This window comes from Crocodylus siamensis, chromosome 14, assembly GCF_052110815.1.
Source record: "Crocodylus siamensis isolate JL-2025a chromosome 14, ASM5211081v1, whole genome shotgun sequence".
Classification (NCBI taxonomy): domain Eukaryota; kingdom Metazoa; phylum Chordata; order Crocodylia; family Crocodylidae; genus Crocodylus; species Crocodylus siamensis.
Genome location: NC_143408.1, coordinates 9,001,412 through 9,019,334, shown reverse-complemented (window position 1 = coordinate 9,019,334; position 17,923 = coordinate 9,001,412). Strand labels below are relative to the sequence as shown.

The following is a 17,923-nucleotide window of genomic DNA, read 5'->3' as shown; positions in this document are numbered from 1 at the left end:
CACGAGGCCCTTTGGGTCTCCTTGTCAGAGGAGCTGGTGTCAGCTAGGGTGAGAGGTGGTCAGCACTGAAGATGCGACCTTCCCTGCCCCACCCCTGTCCTTGGCATGTTGGAGCAAGGAGCCCTGTGAACTTCATGCCTCTTTTGTTTTAATCAGGATGTCGACCTGGTGAACGCAGCAGCACTGGTACCAGCACAGCCCTCCGGACTGTGTGCTACCTGCTGCCCCTTCACCAATTCCCTCAAACGGGGAAGGTGGTGGGGTTACGGCTTTGTAACCGCAGAGCTTTGTCCTAGTGCCAGCTGCAGCTTTGAGCTGTGGAGGTCCTGGTCCAAGCCCCAGCGCATTGGCCCTGACAGCAGTCAAAACACACACTCGGCAGCAGCCCATCCAGGCAGGTCCTTTGGGTGCTGCCCTGATGCAGCAGTCCAGGGAGCACTCCTCACGTGCTCGCACTCCTCGCAGGAACCGACCTCGGGGTGGGTGTGTGGGCCATTGCACCCATGGGGTTACAGTGGTGCATAGGCCCCCGCACAGGGGCAAACCATTTGTTCCCTGCTACCACTGCTCCGTCCAGTACACCGGCCCTCGTACCCATTGACTAGAACAGATGGCAGCACATTGTACAACCGGGACCACAGCGTCAGCCCGGTTTGCGGAGGCTCCAGGCCCCACAGGGGCTACTGTGGAAACCCATCCAAGCAACTTAACTGGCCCATTCCTAGCCCCCCGGGTCTGGGATTCATTGACTCTCACAGCCCCCAGGGGCAGGACAAGGGGGTAGCCCCTTGTACCAGCTGAGATACGAGGCCCAGGGAGGCCACCAGACTTTCTCAGGGGCGCCCAAGAGGCCAGTGATGGAGCAAGGACTTAAAGGCAGGTCCCCTGATCGTGGGCTGGTATCTGAATTTCTGCTCTCCCATTTCCATCTCCAGTTCTGTTTCTGTAGCTCCAGCATCCTCCTCATTGCCCTCACCCCAGAGGCCCTAGGCAGCACTTTGGCCTGGCCCACCCCAGTGACACTGGGCATACGGGGGCTTAGACCCAAACTGACCCATGGCAGAGCCCTAGGCCTTGGCACTGCCCTTCCCTGTTCAGACTGGCAGGCAGCGATGCCAGAGACCTGAGCTGTATTAGGGAGCCCCACCGAGGTACAGCCAGGCCCGTTCAGGCTGCCTGGTCTCTCATGGGTCCCTGGGCCCGTCCATCCTGCCAGGACATACTGCTGCTTTGCTAGGAGTGCCCCCAGACACATTTTGGGCGAAGATTTGTGGGGGAGCAGGGGTCTTCCTCCTCGGGAACAGCTCCTGTTTTCTGGATGAACCTCCCTTGTGTAGGCAGCAGCAGCAGCAGCAGGAGGGGAAGAATAAAAGAGTCAGTGCCAGGAAGAGTCAAAGGCAGTCCTACCTCCTAGGGTAACTCAAAATCCTACTTGGCCCACAAGGTACCCAGTGCGCCTGCCTCCCTCTGCCCCTGTGACTTCTTGGCCTCGGACAGAGACGAGGCACACTGCCCCAGCAGCTGACCCGCCAGGGATTGAGCTTCTCTGATTAAATCAAAGAAATTAGTTCAACAGCATCCTTAAGCTTTGAGCTGAAATTAGACCTATCCCTGACGGGAGTGGGGTCAGCCCTGCTAACATGGAAATGGAGCAGACCTGGCTGCAAAATCAGAAGGGAGGTGGGTGAGCCCTTAGGGCTTTTCCCCAGCACACCACCCCCTCCCAAATGCGCCACACCGCCTCTCTGCTTCTTAGCCCTGGATCTGAGCCTGTCCCTTCTCCATGCTCTGCCTGGTGCAGGGATTACACTTTAATCAGAATCTGTGTGGGAAATTGCTTACATCTAGATTACAAGCGCTCGGCATCTACCCTGGGCATATCAGCCACAGCCCGTCCTGCCCGGGGATGAAACCCTACTGTCACGCTGGCTCGCAGACAATCTCGCTGCCTCGGCGGAGCGCAGATTAACGCAGTGGGGGGCAGGGTCTGTGTGTGGACGTGGGAGGGCCGGGCCCACACCAATCCCTTCCAGACTTGCAAACCTTGATTAAGTCTTGCTGCCTAATCCTCTTGTGTCTGTGCAGGGTCCTAGCACATCGGTAACCCCACAGCATTGTCCCAGGCGCAGCTCCACCCAGCACGGTCGCTGGGAAGCCTTTTAAGTTATCAGCCTGTCCAAAGGAGTGAGGGACTGGGGCATGGGCATCCCAACCAGTTTGAAGGGGCTGAAGGGTACCAAAAAGGGCTGAGACCAGTGCCTCTGCAGGACACAGGGGTGGGGAGGGGGAACTAGCGTGGCAGTGAAGGCCGGCTTGGAAGACGGGGTGTGACCTGTCTTCTCGTCTTGGGGTGATTCCTGTGCAGCTGCAGAGCTCCACTGATGGGCCCAGAGCCCCACGGCTGTCCGGCCGCCTGCGCGTTTCAACCCCGGGTTGCAAGGGATGGAGGGAGAGATGGACCTTCTCATGGAAACTGCACTGCTAAACTCAGTTCATCCTTTTCGTCCATGCAGCCACCTTCCAGCTCCCTCCCCACCCTGGATCCTCCCTGCCATGTTCCTCCTACAGGGATCATGGCCTGTCAGAGCCTGGCCCCCGGGTCTCTGAGCCATACTTCAGCTGAGGAGCCCTATCAAGGGCTCCTCAACGCGATCACACTGACTTGCCAGAGGCAGAGCTGTGGACTGGCTGGGCTTGGCAAAACCAGTGTAGCCAAGGCCTTGGCTTCTCTCATTTACTAAGCACTGGTCCCCCTGGATCACATGTACCAACCCTTGGCTTTTTCCAGCTGTTCACCCTCTGGCCACAGCCACTGCTCTTCTCTGACTCCTCTCAAACCCATCTCTGGGTGCCCCCACCCGGTGGCACTGCCCTGGCACGGTCTCCCTGGCACTGCAGACATGGGAGGCATGCTCCCTCGGTCCTCCTGGGGTCAGGGCTGCTTGCTCATTGCACAGAGGCCCCATCCTCAAGGCATCTGCACCAGCCAGGACCTGAACTAAGACCCTCCCCCAGGCCTCAGTCCCACCTGGCTACTCACCTGGGGGCACAGGAGAGATCCCAGGGCCACCCTTGGGAGGGGGGAGAAGAGTGACAAGGTCTCTCCACCCAGGAGGCTTTAGCTTCCCCTCCTAATACCTTAATCCTGCTCTTATCCCTGTGAGTCCCCGTGACACAGAGCGTCCTCCTGACCTTGCAGCACAGACAGCCCCTCCCCAGGGAGGGGGACCTGGCAGCTCTCGGCCCCGGTGCTTGCCAGACACAAGCGCTCGGAGGCTCTGTGCCGCCAGGATCCAGCATGGCTTCCTTTTTCACGGCAGCCATGAAAAGCTTTAGGGGCGGAGGTGAGGAGCAGGAGGAACCCAAGGATGGGAAGAAGGCAGAGCTGCCCAACGGCATGTCCCACGAGGAGTTTGAGGAATACCAGCGGCAGCTGCTGGAGGAGAAGTAAGATTTTGCCCTCTGTGGCCCTCTGCCGCCTGGGTCCCTCTGCGCCCACGGGCTGCCAGCCACCAGCTGGGTCTCAGCCCCGCGGGAGGGAGGGGGAAGGCGCACCCAGCTGCTCCAGGCATGGACAACGCGCCAAGCCGAGGCAGAGGCCAGCTGGCTCACCAGAGCCCCGTGGGTGTGGGGAAGGGGCTGTACTGGCTGCTCCTCCACAAGCGTCCCTTGGATTGAGGTCCCGACCTGGTGAGCGGTGGGGACTTCTCCAGCCCAGCCCGAGGAGCCGGCCAGGGGGCATGCCCCAGGTGGGACGTCAAGACTCAGGAGCCAAGAGGAGAGGGGAGGTGGTGGGAAAGCAACAAGGGAGAAAGGAAGAGAAGGACAGGAGTGCTTGGGCAGGGAGAGGCTTGGCAGGGACACAAAAGCCCCTCCATCAGGCTGCTCCCCCAGGGCCTGGCTCTCAGTCTGTAGGGATGAGGAACGGCCTCCTTGAAGGCCAGCCAGCCAGGATCCCTGCCGGGTGAGGGCAGACACAGGCCCATTGACAGCTGTGGGCTGACGTACAGGTGCTGAGGAGCATCCTTCTCAGAGCTACGTTTGCAAAAGTGGCTCCTGATTTTGGGCACCCAATTTGACAGTGGGTGAAGCCCAATTCTTGGAAGTGCTCAGCACCCAAGATTGCTGTGGGTGGCCTGGAGCCGCTGAACTTAAACCCCACTTTAGAAAGCAGCAGCCTTCAGGACTGAGGCAGCTCCCTGAGAGCTTCAGATGAAGATCAGGATGGGGCCAAGGAGCAGGACACTTACGGTGCTTGGAGACTGCCCAACTAAATGCTTCACTAGCTCACTGGCTGTTGGCACTGGGGGTCCTGGTGCACAGTGCCATGTGCAATCAATATGTCAGTCCATCTTCATGCCAAATTTAGAACCAAGCCTAGCCCTAGGTGGTGGCACAGCAGGGCTGCATCCACATGCACCAATGATTTGTTACCTGTTGCTAACAAAGCAACGTATGTCTGGACTGTGACCTTCATTCTACCTCTGCAGAAGCTCATGTCTATCTAAAGCACTGAGAGTTTGGACCGGGCTGTCCATCCTGCTCCGAGTACGTCTGCCCTGTGTGGGATAAATGAGTGTGTGCAGTGTAAGGTGTGGTCACTGGAGGGCACACTTGCTAACTTGGCAGATTATCCAATACTTTCAGGCAAGGTATTTGCGAGCGGCCACTGCCTGGGCAGCCTCAAGTATTCAGGGATCTGATCTGAGGCATCCTGGACCGCGCAGTCAGCAGTGCTGGGCTCCCGTGGGCCCTGGGGATGTTGCTAGGTGAATGGGTCTGCCGCTGGGTAGAGGGTCACTCCGGCTGTTTCTTGTTCCTTCCTGCAGGATACAGCGGGACAAAGCCTTTGCACATAAGAAGGCAGAAAGAGCCACTGTCCGGATGCACCTCCGGGGGAAGTACCGCCTGCCACAGGTACGGGTCGCTTGCCCTCTGCTCAGCGTGAAGCCTGGCAGTGCCCTGAGCAACCATGGGCCGCGCTATCCCAAGGCCGCACCAGAACCAGGCTCCATGCTTGCACCAGCGCCTGCAGGGAAAGTTCTCCAGCTCCTGGGAGCCAGGGACACGCTCCCTGACAGGAACCAGCCGTTCTCTGCCATGCCATTCGTTTGGCACCTCTGTGAGCCTCCAGGGAAGACCCAAAGCTGGGGCTTCTTCCTGGCGAGGGCAGCAGTATGTTCCTCCGTCTCATGCGCACACCCCGGCTGGTGGCATCACACTACTGCAACCCCGAGTTGTAACCCCCAACCCTCTTGCGTGCCTGCAATCCAGGGAATCATGTACCGGCCTGCAACGTGGCATCGTACCAGGTGCAGCCAGTGTACCTCTTGCCCACAAATGCACCCTTCTCCCAGTCTCCAAGGTTTCCCCCTTGAGATCTCTGCTTCCAGGGTTTCCTAGCTCAGAGAGATGGCCTGCTTTTTCTGACGACCAGTGTTATTGAGACCTACCTGCTCTGACAGCTGGGGTAAGTCAGCAGAATAGCTCCTCATACCATTCAGGGTCATAAAGCACGATCCTGTCACGCCACTCTGCATCCCTATTTGTCCTCTCTTCTAATCATCACTTCCATGACTAGGGCACCTGCAGCTATGGCATCCCTGGCACCCACTGCCATTTCAGGGGGGCCCTGAGCTAGAGGCAGGGCAGAGGGTTCACTGGCCTTCTTTCCTCATTTCAGAGTGAACAGGATGGTGCCCAGATCCAAGTGGCTGGAGGAGATGTGGATCTCCCTGAGGATCTGGCTGCGATGGTGAAAGAGGAGGAAGAGGAGGAGGACGAAGGGTCATACTCTTTCTTGGAGAAGCTGCAGGAGATGGACTTGGAAGCCTTGAAAAGTAGAGCACAGGGCACATTTGATGAGGTGAAGGGGAAATGCGTGCTGATGTAAGCCCTTGTACTGCTGCCCAGCTGGCCTCCTGCTACGTGAGCCCATGCTCAGGTCTGGGGCTCTGTCACCAGGTGAGAGCAGCTCAGTCAGGCATGCAGGTGGGTCCGAGTCTCCCCCAGGGATGTGGGTCCTCAGAGGTCTGGACATTCAGGTTCAGGGATACCGGGGCTGTTTAGGGCTCCAGCTCCCAGTGGTTTCAATAGGAGTTTGATGGCCATGTAGAAGTGACACACTTTAATGCCAATGTGGGTCTGGGTCTTAGATGCCATGGAGCTGGGTGCCATATAAAATACAGAATAGCCCCCGGCTGCTCTCTCTTCTCCCTTAGCCACAAACAGAGGCCGCATGCAGGGCCCCCAGCCCATGCCCCAGCTCTTCCTGGGGCAGCAGAGTTTGCTGGGGGCAGCGCTGCCTGGCCCTCTGGGGCTGCGCGGCCCTGAGCCCCCTCACCGCACACACAGTCGCATTCAGTTAACCTGGTCTCTCATGACCGGCTGAAAACTTGGCTCTGATGGCAGACTGCTGCGGAGCCTCCTTCCCAGGAAAGGCTTTCCTTATCCCGCGGCGCCGGAGGCAGCTGGGAGCTCTGCTAATACTCAGCCTGGCACAGCTCAGCCCAAGGTCCCATCCACCAGCAGCTGGAGTTGCAGGGAACTGCAAGGTTGCATCCCAAAGGCTGGATTCAGTCTTATTCTTCGCACACCGTGTCGGTGGATCACAAGTGAGTAGCAACACAGTGCCTTGGCGTCAGAACTGGACCGGAAATGCCCTGCACATCACCTACACAGCCAATTTTGGCATCTTTTCTGCTTTTTGATGGACAGGGCAGTTGCTGGGATTGTATGCCTCCTGTGCTGGGGAGAATGCAGTGTTGCCCCAGGAAGGCGCCCTGTCTACAAATCTGTAACTCTGGCATTTGCAGCACAGCAGTGACGGTGCTAGAGGAGACCTCTTTCTGCAAGGGGTAGGAGCAGGAGGCAGGCTTGCTAGCCGCAGCGAGCACATGTTACCCTGCCTATCCATCTCCATTCCTAGCCCACTGCTTCATCTCTTCCCAGCCAAACCTGCACAGTGACGATTTGGAAACGCACAAAATCCAGAATCAGCCCCAGAACGGAGCTGCATGTAATTCTTAATTAAAGCTATGCACAATGGGAAGCTAGTGAAAATTGTGCCCTTTTTATTTTTCTCTTGTTAAAATATGCTTAAAGGATCACCCTTCTTTTTCATGAGACTTTGTGGTGCAGCGGGCAGCACCGCGGCAGACCTGCCACCTTCCCCTTGCTCTCTCTTGGGCAGATAGGTTGTGCACACTGTTTGGGGTAGGAGCCATCCCTGCCAGTGTGGGGCCCTCACAACGTGTCCTTGATCTTAACAGGGCCCTAACTGATAATACTTGGTGCACAGGGCAGTTTTCTCTCCTCACTGTGAAGTACCAAGAGCACATTGGAAGGTGGGTCTTGTTTCCAGCCGGGGTTGTTTCTACAAAACCGACTCCAAACCCATTTCCCTTCAGACCCAGACTTGGTTCGCGCTCAGATCCCAAGGCGAGTACGTGACATTCTCCCTCTTTAAATGATCGGACACAGAGCTGGGACTCTGCTTCTCCTTGCCTCAAATGCTTGTGTAGGCAGCTGGCGTGTCCCACCCCAGACGTCACCGCAGTTCAGTCCCTGCATAATCCTGTGCTGTAACCAATATGCACTGATATGTAGGGGGGTGAGGGGCACTAGATCTGCTCCCAGGCACAGGACTGCTGCCAAAGCTGTTGCTGTTGCTACTAAGCAGTAGGCTGGGCAAGTAAGACTACCCAGAAGTATCTACACAAGACATTTGCTGTGCATCTGACTGATTCACTGCCCTATTAGGGCGCTTGAAACCAATAAACTCCACGGCAGGACAGTTCTCATAAATACAAGTCCTACCCTGCTGGGGGAGATTTTTTTCTGCGCCGCAACGCACATGTAGACATTGAGCCAGCTGGCTAGGGCAGGAGCCTGCTGGCTAGCCTCATGCCCCAGCCAGCCCCTCTGCAGTATGCTGAGCCCGGATGGGGTAGCCCTGAGCTGGCAGGCTGACCCCTTGGGCCTCCTGCCAGCCTGGGCTGCTGTGACCCCGCTCAATGTGCTGCGGTCCGCGCACATGTGTAAACCATGCACCCAGGGGAGTTTATGAACTGTGGCGCAATAAGCTCATCACTTTATTGCTGCTAGTGCAAATAGGCCCCCTTTCTCCTCACCCTTCCCCCGCTTCCCAGTCTACTGTGGTCAGCATAGCCTCCTCCGGCAGTTCCCCCGCTCCTGGGCACCCTGGAGTCGAGCACTGGTGCCTCACAGGATTGGGCCTTCACAGATGACCACAGTTCCCATCAGTGGCCCCACTACGCTACTTTTACTATTCGACTGGATTGAAAAGAAAAGGGAAAGGATGTTTGCTCCCTCCGGATCTGACACAGCCACAGGTTAGCCTCATCTCAGGATCTGGATGGTGAATAGGTCCCTTTCTTTAGAAGGCACAAGACTAGAACAATTATATGAGGACTGGTTTTCATCTTGCAGGTTATTTGCTTGAGTGCATTCCCTTGTTACATACATTCAGCAGGTACCGTAGGCTTAAATAGGGCAGATCAGAAAAATAGCTCGGGGAGGCTGAAGGCTGCTAAGGTCACTAATACCTGCCTATTTTAGTGAAGCCTAATCTGCCTGAATCTCTTGTCCCCAGAGGACTAAGCCAGCTGAACTCATGTAAAGTATACTGTAGGATTCTGCAGCAGTGAGCCCCGATGCTGCTGTGCCCCCCTGGATGCCACGGGCTTTAGGGCCAGGTCTGAAGAATATGGGTTTAGTGAATTTTTATCAAAGCAAACAGCCTGTCCATGTGCAGTCCTTCCCTTCCCCCAGTGTAAACCCACTGGTTCCCAAAATCTGCTGAGCTGCTGGGGGCAGAGACACCATCTCCTTGTACATCTGCCCATTCCTTCAGCCTGTAGCGTGACGGAGGCAGGGTGAGCGGGGCAGCAGCCCCAGGTGCTATGTTGGGGGGCGGAGGATAGGGAGGAGGACAAAAAATAGCAGCTGCCACCACAGCCACACCAGCAGCAGGCGGCAGCGAGAAGTCATCACTGCACCATGCATTGCAGCTGCCCCAGGTGCCCGCTGCCTCGTTACACCTCTGCCTACAGCCCACACGCTCGGGGAAGGGTGCTGGAAAACATGCCAGGCACATGTGAGGGAGTGACCTGCCCAAGGCCATGCAGCCAGCGGGAGGCAGAGCTGGGCCTAGGCTCCTGCCCTGGAGCCCTGGGTGCCCTTCCGCTGAGTAACCACTAGGCTTCTCTCCCGCCCAGCATTTCATGCAATCTGGCCACATTTGCAGCCAGTAACAAACCAGGAGCTTGTGGCTGGCACAGAGAGTCCTTGCCCTCCTCCTCCGAGAGCTGCACGCTTGACGACTGTTATCTCTGAGCAGTTCTGGTGGCTGCCTAAGACACTGTAGCCAAAGCACTTAGGAAACATGATTTGGTAGCAAAGACTCAGACATGGGAGTCCCTGACTCTTCCTGGCCTTGTGGTTGGCTTATTGCATGGCCTTGGGCAGTTCACGTCTCTGCTCTGTGCCTCAGTTTCCCCATCTGTAAAATGAGGCCCATAATCCTTCCCTCCCTGGGAGAGTCTGTGGATAAGGGGTCTGCAAGCACCCAGAAAGGTTGAGTGTTATCAGTGTTAGACGATAACACTCTGGTACCACAGAACGGAGAGGCAGGAAGAGACGCTATTCTGGTAGGTCATAGAGAGCCCTCTCGTGACGTCTGCTGCCCTCCATTCCCGTTGCCTTCACTGCCTTCTGAGCACTTGCAGGATGCGGCCACAGCTGTAACAAGGCCACATCTGGAGAGGAACATACACTGTAGGAGCATGCGGCCATTCAGGCAGGTTACACCGACCCCCCGGAGGCCTGCTGCACCCTGAGTCCTCAGCTGGGAAGGGCTCCTGTGCCACGGTCCCTGCCGCCAGGGCTGTTTCGGAAGTTTGTGTTAAATAGTGGGTCGAATCAGTCACCAGAGCCCAGGGCTCCTTCTACCCCAGGCAGTGTCTACCTTGCTGACCAGAGAGCCAGGCTGCTCTTGCTCTTCTTGTGGCTCGTGACTTCCCGTTCGGGCTCCCCAGGGGCCTAGCGATGAGAGGAGGAGTAGAGACTGCTCTCAGCCCGACTTGCAATCTGGGCATTTGAGGTTCCAGGCGTTGTGGATGGGGGAGAGGTGGGGTCAAACCCCCCAAGGCCGAAGAGAGCCTAAACCCAAGCCTTTTATATTAACAGGGTTGCGAGGACTCGGGCAGGACTGCTCTTAGGCACCTAATCGGTGAACTAGAATCTGGCCCCGCGTGTCTGCAGGGAGAAGAGGGTCACCCAGAGGGTGCCGGGGGCTGCCTGCTAAGAGAATGGGAGACGTGGGCTTCTTAGAGGCAGGACAGGCTCACTCTCCTGAGCCTTGCAATGTAAGTTTGAAGCAAATGGTAGCTAAGTCTGTCACCTTAAAGGCAATATAGGATTTGAGCCAAAGAGTCACAAGATGCTTTTTCCTGCTCTGATGGACTTGTTGGCAGAGAGGCAGGGCTTGCTGTGGTCAGTAGCAAGGAGGAGAAGGACTAAGGGAAAACCCACACCCACCTCCTTCCCTCCCTCCTGGGGATGGTGAGTGTGGGGTGGGATTAAGGGGGATGAGATGCCAGCTCCCGCAGACTGCCTGAGAGGCACAGCTCAGACAGGCTGGGTTACCTAGTCATTCCCTGGGTACTGGGATGTCTTCGGAGACCCTAACCCACCCCTCCTTGCCATGGAGTCATAGACAAGTTGGGCTGGAGCGGACCTCCTGCGGCCATCTAGTCCAGCCCCCTGCTCAGGGCAGGATCACCCCATCTAAGCCATCCTAGACAAATGTTTGTCTAACCTGCTCTTAAAAGCTTTGTGAACAACCCTCACACGCATCATCTAGCAGGCACAAGTCCTGGAGCCTCAAATGCCCTGTTCAGACATGGTTGGATCCTTGCTGCTCCATTCTGGACACCGAGGGCGGGATCTTATTGCACCGCGTGGATGGTCGAGGAGCAGCTCGAGAACAACTCAGAGCTACTCAAGTAAGTGCGTGAGTGAGTCCATTACCCCCTGTGGGCACGTAAGTGGCCCCATGATAGGAACAGGATCTCCCTCCAGAGACGCACAGGCATCTCCCTGCTCCTTACGTAGTGCGGGTATTAACGCCCCCCTGTCCTTTAGTCAGGTACGTCAGAGTTAGTGGTGCTTTGGTCAGCCTCGGCGTCCAGAATGAAGCAGTAATGACTGATCGGGGCAGAAAGCCACTGAATGAGCAGCTCGCTAGAGATCTTACCTGGTATTAAGGAGGAATAAATCCCCATGAGTGTAATCCAGGGGACTTGGAGGGACAATTCTCCCATCAGCTCCCAGAGGCACACGCGTGTGAATCCTACAGACCCATGCATCAGGAGCAGCACATGTCTCTTAGCCAGGGCGGAGCTGTGGTCTCTGCCAGCCACAGTGCCTTTGCTTGCAGCCACTAGCGTGTTCATGACAAGCGTGGGGATAATTCCCAAGACGGTTCCAAAATCTACTAATTCAAGGAGGCCTCTGGTGTTGTTGTCAGACCCTGTCTGCTCTGGGAAGGATCTGCCACATAAGCCTCTGGAGCAAATGATCATTTTGAGTGAAAATGGGCATGGCCGGATTAACAGATAGGCAAGCTAGGCACAGGCCTAGGGCCCTGAGCTGCAAGGGGGCCCCGGTCCTTCCCTCCATGCTGGTGGTGCAAATGGCTCCATATGCCCCCCTTCCCTTCCTGTCCCCTCCGCCAGCCTCACAGCCACTGCGGCTCTGTCCTAGGGGCAGCTCTGAGCCCCGCTCCCCGTGAGCAGCAGTACCAGCTGGGGAGGAGGGCTCAACTGGCCCGGGGCCCATGAGTTTGTTTGCCTGGGGTCCACTAATGGGTTAATCCAGCCCTGAAAATGGGCCAGTTCTACAACCCCTGCCCCCCCCAAAAGGGGGCAGAGGCAAGAACCAGCAACCATTGGCAAGGTTACATTACACGCGCTCGTGCTGGTACAGGTTGATTTTCTCACTGAAAACAGAATTTGGAGATGGCTGCACTCGGGGACAGCGCCCAACAGCAGGAACCACGTGCTGAGACTGGCTGTCCCTTGCATCAGGCTAGGGCAGACCTGCAGTCCCCACACGGTGACCGTCCTCCCAATGAAGTCAGGGGGTTCTGCTTGCCGAATGTCAGCAGCCAACCGAGCCTGCCCTGGGTGTTGGCAGGTACATCCCCTCCACGGGATTTCCAGAGAGCTACGTCACACAGTCAGAGCCAGCCCAAAGTTTTCTACACCCACGTATCCAGATTCATTATTTTAAAGCAGTAGCGAAGGGGATAACACCCGGTACTGCGCTGAATGATTCCCAGGAGCTCATTAACCCTCCCCTAGCCTGTTCATCCACAGATCTCAGTTGCTTCCCGACGCTCATGGACTTATTCAGTTTTGCTGCAGTCTTGCCCTGGGGATCGGTGAAGCTGTGATTCCCGAGTGTGTGGTGAAGTGTGTGGGGCTTGGGTAGGTTCAGGCAGTGGGGCTGGTTGGTGGCAGGCAGGGGAGGGGGTAGGATTCCCATAAACGCTGAACAGTAATGATTGGTGCCACCTCCCAGGGGAGGTACCGGGCTGCATTGCATCTCCCAAGCCCTTCGGGCTTGTCCATGACAGAGCTCCGCTGCTGTATCTACAGTAGCTGGGTCTGTCATGCTGAAGGAGGCAAGGAGACGGAGAGGGACAGGGGCCATACAGGAGTGGCAGGAAGGGTATAACTGTGGCACCAAGTCCATGCCATGTCCCCATCCATCCGTAATAGGGAAGGGGAATGCCACTGAGAGATCTGCTGGCTGTGGTCTCAGGCTGCCAAGTCCAGAGCAGATCTTGGGAAAGAGAAGGAAGGAGACATTTCTCTAAGTTCAAGTTTGCCCCTACTAGGGGGGAAGCAATGAGACAATGCCATCACAGCCCTGTGACCCAGCTAAACTCCAGCTGTTTACTCATGAAGAGGACACGAGGCACATGTGGCTCTGCTGGCCTCTTCTTCCCTGCCCCAAGACATGACTGAGATGCATTTGGATCAGGGGCTGGGGTAGCTCATTCCCAAATGCCCTCCTGTGCCAGGAAGTACAGAGCAAGGGGAACCGAGTGTCCCGCTCAGCAGTGCCCAGTGCCACCCCCCTGCTCGTATGGGGGCGCAGGCAGCCCCGGCACCCGCAGCACCCTGCGTTCTAGCCACAAATCACTCTCGGTGTCTCCTCTTGCCCCACCCCGAGAGGCCTAAGCAGCCTGGGATGGGTTCATCTCCGGCTCTGGATGGAGGCGAGCAGGCATGTGATTCAGGTCAGAAGCTTCCTCCAGGTCTCCTTGGCTAACAGCCCTGTCCCCCCATGCCACCACCTGTCCCTCCTCTCAGTCCACCCTGCCTTTCCGGGAACCGTTCCTGTCACCCGCCTGCCTCCCACCCCCACCCCCAGCCTCTTAATGAACTAAAAAAATTATAAATCCCTCTCAGAGCTGATCACATGATACCCCCACCTCCCAGCCTCCCCTGCCCTGCTCCCCCCCCCAGCCTCCCCCCACAGTAAGCTGACGCAGCGTCTCTAAGCGTTAGCAGCTTTGGCTTCTAATAGGATTAGCAAGGTTTAAAACTGTCATTTGAGTGAACTAAACCTCCTGATACCCTGCATTGCACCTTCTTAACCAATTTGCCTTCAATTAGGGTAATTGGGAAACTAGCAAAGAAGTATAGCATTAATATTTTAAAGTGATGAAGCGATTATGGGCCTCGGACTAGGAAGCAAATCAATTTGCTATCTGTGCCTAAAAGGCAATTATCATCATTTGCAAATAAGTCCCCTCTTCCCCACGGCCCCTCCTCCTGTGCTGGCCAACACCTTAAGGAGGCTGGATGGGAAGGCTGTGAGCACGCAGCCCTTATGGGACAATCCCTGCCAGGGACCTGCAGGCTGTGGCTGGGCAGTCCTCCCACACGCACAGCACCTGCAATTCAGTTTGCCCTTCCTTACTGGTGAGAGCCATGAACTCATGGCCGGCTGCCAGTTCTCACCCAGGGATGATCTCTCCCACGGGCAGGACTGGGAGCAGAGGAGACAAGCTTCCTCGGGGGCCTCTTTGGAATGGGGCTCCTCCTCCCCAGTGACACACCAGCTCCACTTTCACGCGTGAAGCTCTGCCTCCGCAGGTGCTTCTGCACGCGGTTGGCCAAGTGAAGTGCACTTGTGCACACAAACCCAGCGTGCACCAGACACATGTGATCACTTCCTTTCATGTGTGCTATGCAGGAATCACACTCAGGCACACACTCAGACATTGTCACACCTGCTCACGTGCTCTTACTTGGCTCTCAGGCCCAGCTCCTTAAAGGTCTTTAGACACCCAACTCTGATTCAGTGGTAGGTAGCTGCGTAAGTACCTTTAAGCATCTGGGCCTTAGTGTCTTGCACAAGGTCATGTAGTAAGTGAATGGAAGAGCTGAGAACATAACCCAGGATTTCTGTCTCCTGGGCTCTTGGACTACATTTCTTCCTAGTCCCAGCTTGACCTTCAAACCCAAATACTAGAACTAGTCAGGAAATGGGGATCCTTCTCTGTGGGAAATGTTGAGTTGTTATGTCTTGGCACAGAAAATGTCTGATTTGAGGGTACAAATATTCAATTGTGGGCAAACAGTTTCGTTTCCCGAGGAAACTTTGAAATGTGCCATAGAGAGGAGATATTTTTCATACAAATTGTAACTGAGTTTTCAATGATTTTTTTCAATCCAATTGGCATTGCAAAAGAGTTTCAATGGGAGGTTTTCAACCCATCTGTCCAATGATAAACGCACAAGCACCCAGCAAACTGACTCCAGTGCTATAACAGAAGGCAGCGTTTCATGTACTGCCTAGTCCTTAGTGATGCAGAGCCAGTCAATAAAAGACAGCTAATGGCATCCAGATGTGGCCAGTTCAAAGCTGGCAGCCTGGCAACCTTTTTATCCACAGCGCATGGTTTGTCTGTGGAATCCATTGCCCCAGAAGATCAGTAGGCCCAGAGCCTGGCAGGATTCAGAAGGGATCAGACACTTCTGTGGCTACCATGAGTTGCTACTGTACATATTAAAAATAAACAGGGGTTTTTGAAGGGAGATAAACCACCCTGCTTCAGGCGGAGGTATATCTTACCAGGGTCTGCATCCTGCAGCAGGGATGGCAACAGAGTCTGAATGTCTGCCCCATCTAAACGGATGTGTGCAGCTGGAGCCTGACCTCCCACCTCTTGTTGCACTACTGGCTTCAAGGTATGAAGACACCTCTGTTCATGGACAGCAGGACCCCTTATCCCAACAAGTCAGGTTTTCTTGCATCTTCCTCTGAAGCAGCTGGTGCTGGTCACCAGCAGTGCAACACCACAGCCGGGTGCTCGGGGCTGCTACCGCCATGATCACAGTCAACAGCTGTGGCAAAAGCTGTTCTTTTTGCCCCCAACCCCAGCAGCACCCAGGGCAGTTACCCTGTCACCCTGCCCTCATTCTGCCACTGCTGATCATAGTCAGAGTCAAGCTCTGATCCAAGGAAGCAATCCTATGTTCCCCTGAGGGAGCCAATGGGTTTTTTGCCTGAGTCCCTGCATGCACCCAGAGGCACTAAGCAGCTGCAGTGAAGTGGTGCAATGGTGGGGCAGTGGGAGGGCAGGGGGCACTCATACTAACATAAGCGTGTGCATGTTGTGCTATTTCTGTACAGAAAGCCATACCGGAAGCCAGAACCACTATTCTGCTCTCACTGCATCCACACCTGGGGTTGTCCCAGTGTAGCAGTTAAAGTTTGCACCACTAACTGCAGTTGCTCCACTGATTCAAATGCTGCGTGTAGGCAACGCCTAGGAAGAGACTGCAGAATCAAGTCCCATAGTGCATCTAACATAGTAGTTCCCCCTGTGTTTAGGAATGGCAATGACAGTTCTCCACTTGCTTTGTAATCCAGATCCCAGGCACCCCAGGGCATGGGATGCTCTGGATCTGGATATTGTTTGCTTGCTCTTGCCTTCTCTCTTTCTAACACAAAAGCTAAACGCCCAGGCAGAACCATCTCGCTCATGTTGAACTTTGTCAGGATATTTAAAATCTCTTGAGCCAGGCTCTGTGGAGTCACTCCAGATGTAAATGAGATCATGTAAATGAGATCAGAATCTGCCCCATAGTAGTTTCTGTATTAACTGAACTCTTGTGATAAAGCCTTGAACCGAACAAGAAAGTGTAAGGGATGAGAAGCACAGCCAACAGTTGGCATAACTGAGAAAAATCAGCATCCTTTTACTAAAGCTATGCAGATTCACACCAACTAAGGATCTGGACCCGAGTCCTTCTGCTCCAGTTGGAGAAAGAAGCTATAACATCAAGTAACTGGGAACCAGCAGAGAGCTCCCTCGTCACACAGGGTGCATCTACTCATGCAATTAATGTGAAGCAATAAACTCCAGTTTATTGCTCCTGGGTGCTGTGTTTACACATGTGCCCAGGACCGTGGCACACTGAGTCGAGTTGGAGCAGCCCCAGCTGGCAGGGGTCCAGGATGGGGTCAACCCGGTGCCAGCCCAGTACTGCTGCGCCCTGCCTCAACATGCTGCAGAGAGCCTGGCTGGGTCACAAGGGTGCTTTAGTGTGGGGTGAGTCAGCAGGCAGCCCCTGCACTGAAGCACCCTGATGCCCCAGCCAGCCCCATTGGCATCTACATGTGCGCCGCTGCGCAGTAAATAACACTGCCGCAGGTTAGTACTTGTATTTACAAGTATTAACTTACGGTGACATTTATTAGTTTACTGCGGCATAATAGGGCCACACGTATAGACATGGAGACTTTGTTGTGGAGCTAATTAGGCAGCTCCGCAGTAAACGTCTCATGTAGATGCACCCACAGTGACAAAGAAGGAGGTGCACAGTCTTGGGACAGGGCAGAGATGGGATTGCAAGACAGAACCAGCAGAACAGAAGCATGGCATCCAACGCCAAACACAGTGTGAGCACCTAGCTGAGGCCTCTGCACCTGCCTGATAGAGACCTGGGGGTCTGTTCATTCCCTGCCCCTCAGCAGCACTGCGTGGCTTCTCAAAGAGGGGCAAGGTGGATGATTAGAAATCTGATGTGTGCCTGGGGAGCCCTGTGTCCCATTCCTGACTGCCTCAGTATGACCTTGGCAAAGCCACTTCGCTTCTGCTTCACTGTCTGTCTCAACTCTTTAGATTTGGATCTCTTCAAGAAAGGAACGGTCTCTCACCGAGGGCTGTCCAGCACCCAGCACCGTAAGCCCTGATCTTGATTGAGTATCTGTTACTCTGATGAATTAATGTTATATACAAGTGCTGTGCTTAAGGAATGGTAAACCTGTAAAACCAAACACTTGCAAAACAGGAAAATCCCGGGCTCAGACTGCCCTTACACTGTTAATTCAGTGCCCTTATTTATATGTGATGATACAGCCTTTAATTACATGATCAAATATGTCTTAAATGAGACTCCTGCCTCTCTGTATACAGGGCGGATGGTGCTCTGGTCAATATTGCCTTCTATCATCATTTTTTGTTATCTGGCTCCAGGTTGTATTTGCTGACTATGCTCTGCTCTCAAACCCAAATGATTCCTTTCCTTGTATGATTTTGTGTGCTGCTCCCATTCCTAGTAAGTTAGTGCTTCACCAACATGAATAACTTTCTCTTCCCTGCCCCTGTGTGCAGTGGAAGGGTGATGTTATCCCTACTTAATAGATTCAAAAGGGAAGAAGTCATAAAAATCACAGAGCTCATACAGAAGGAGGGCTGGAAGGGACCTCTAGATCCCTTGCCTAAGGCAAGATCAGCCCTGTTCCGACCATCCTATACAAACCCATAATCTAACCTCTTAATAAAACAACCATCAACCCTAGCATAACAACACAT

The 17,923-nt window shown here is 55.0% G+C and overlaps 1 protein-coding gene across 1 annotated transcript; it reads left to right on the top strand.

Annotated features, from left to right (window-relative positions):
- The first annotated feature begins 3,298 nt into the window (after positions 1–3,298).
- Positions 3,299–5,893, top strand: LOC149853333 (complexin-4-like). The gene is made up of 3 exons (XM_090027475.1): positions 3,299–3,447; positions 4,830–4,917; positions 5,684–5,893. The coding sequence occupies exons 1-3, from the start codon at positions 3,299–3,301 to the stop codon at positions 5,891–5,893; spliced, it is 447 nt and encodes a 148-aa protein (XP_089883601.1).
- Positions 5,894–17,923: the final 12,030 nt, after the last annotated feature.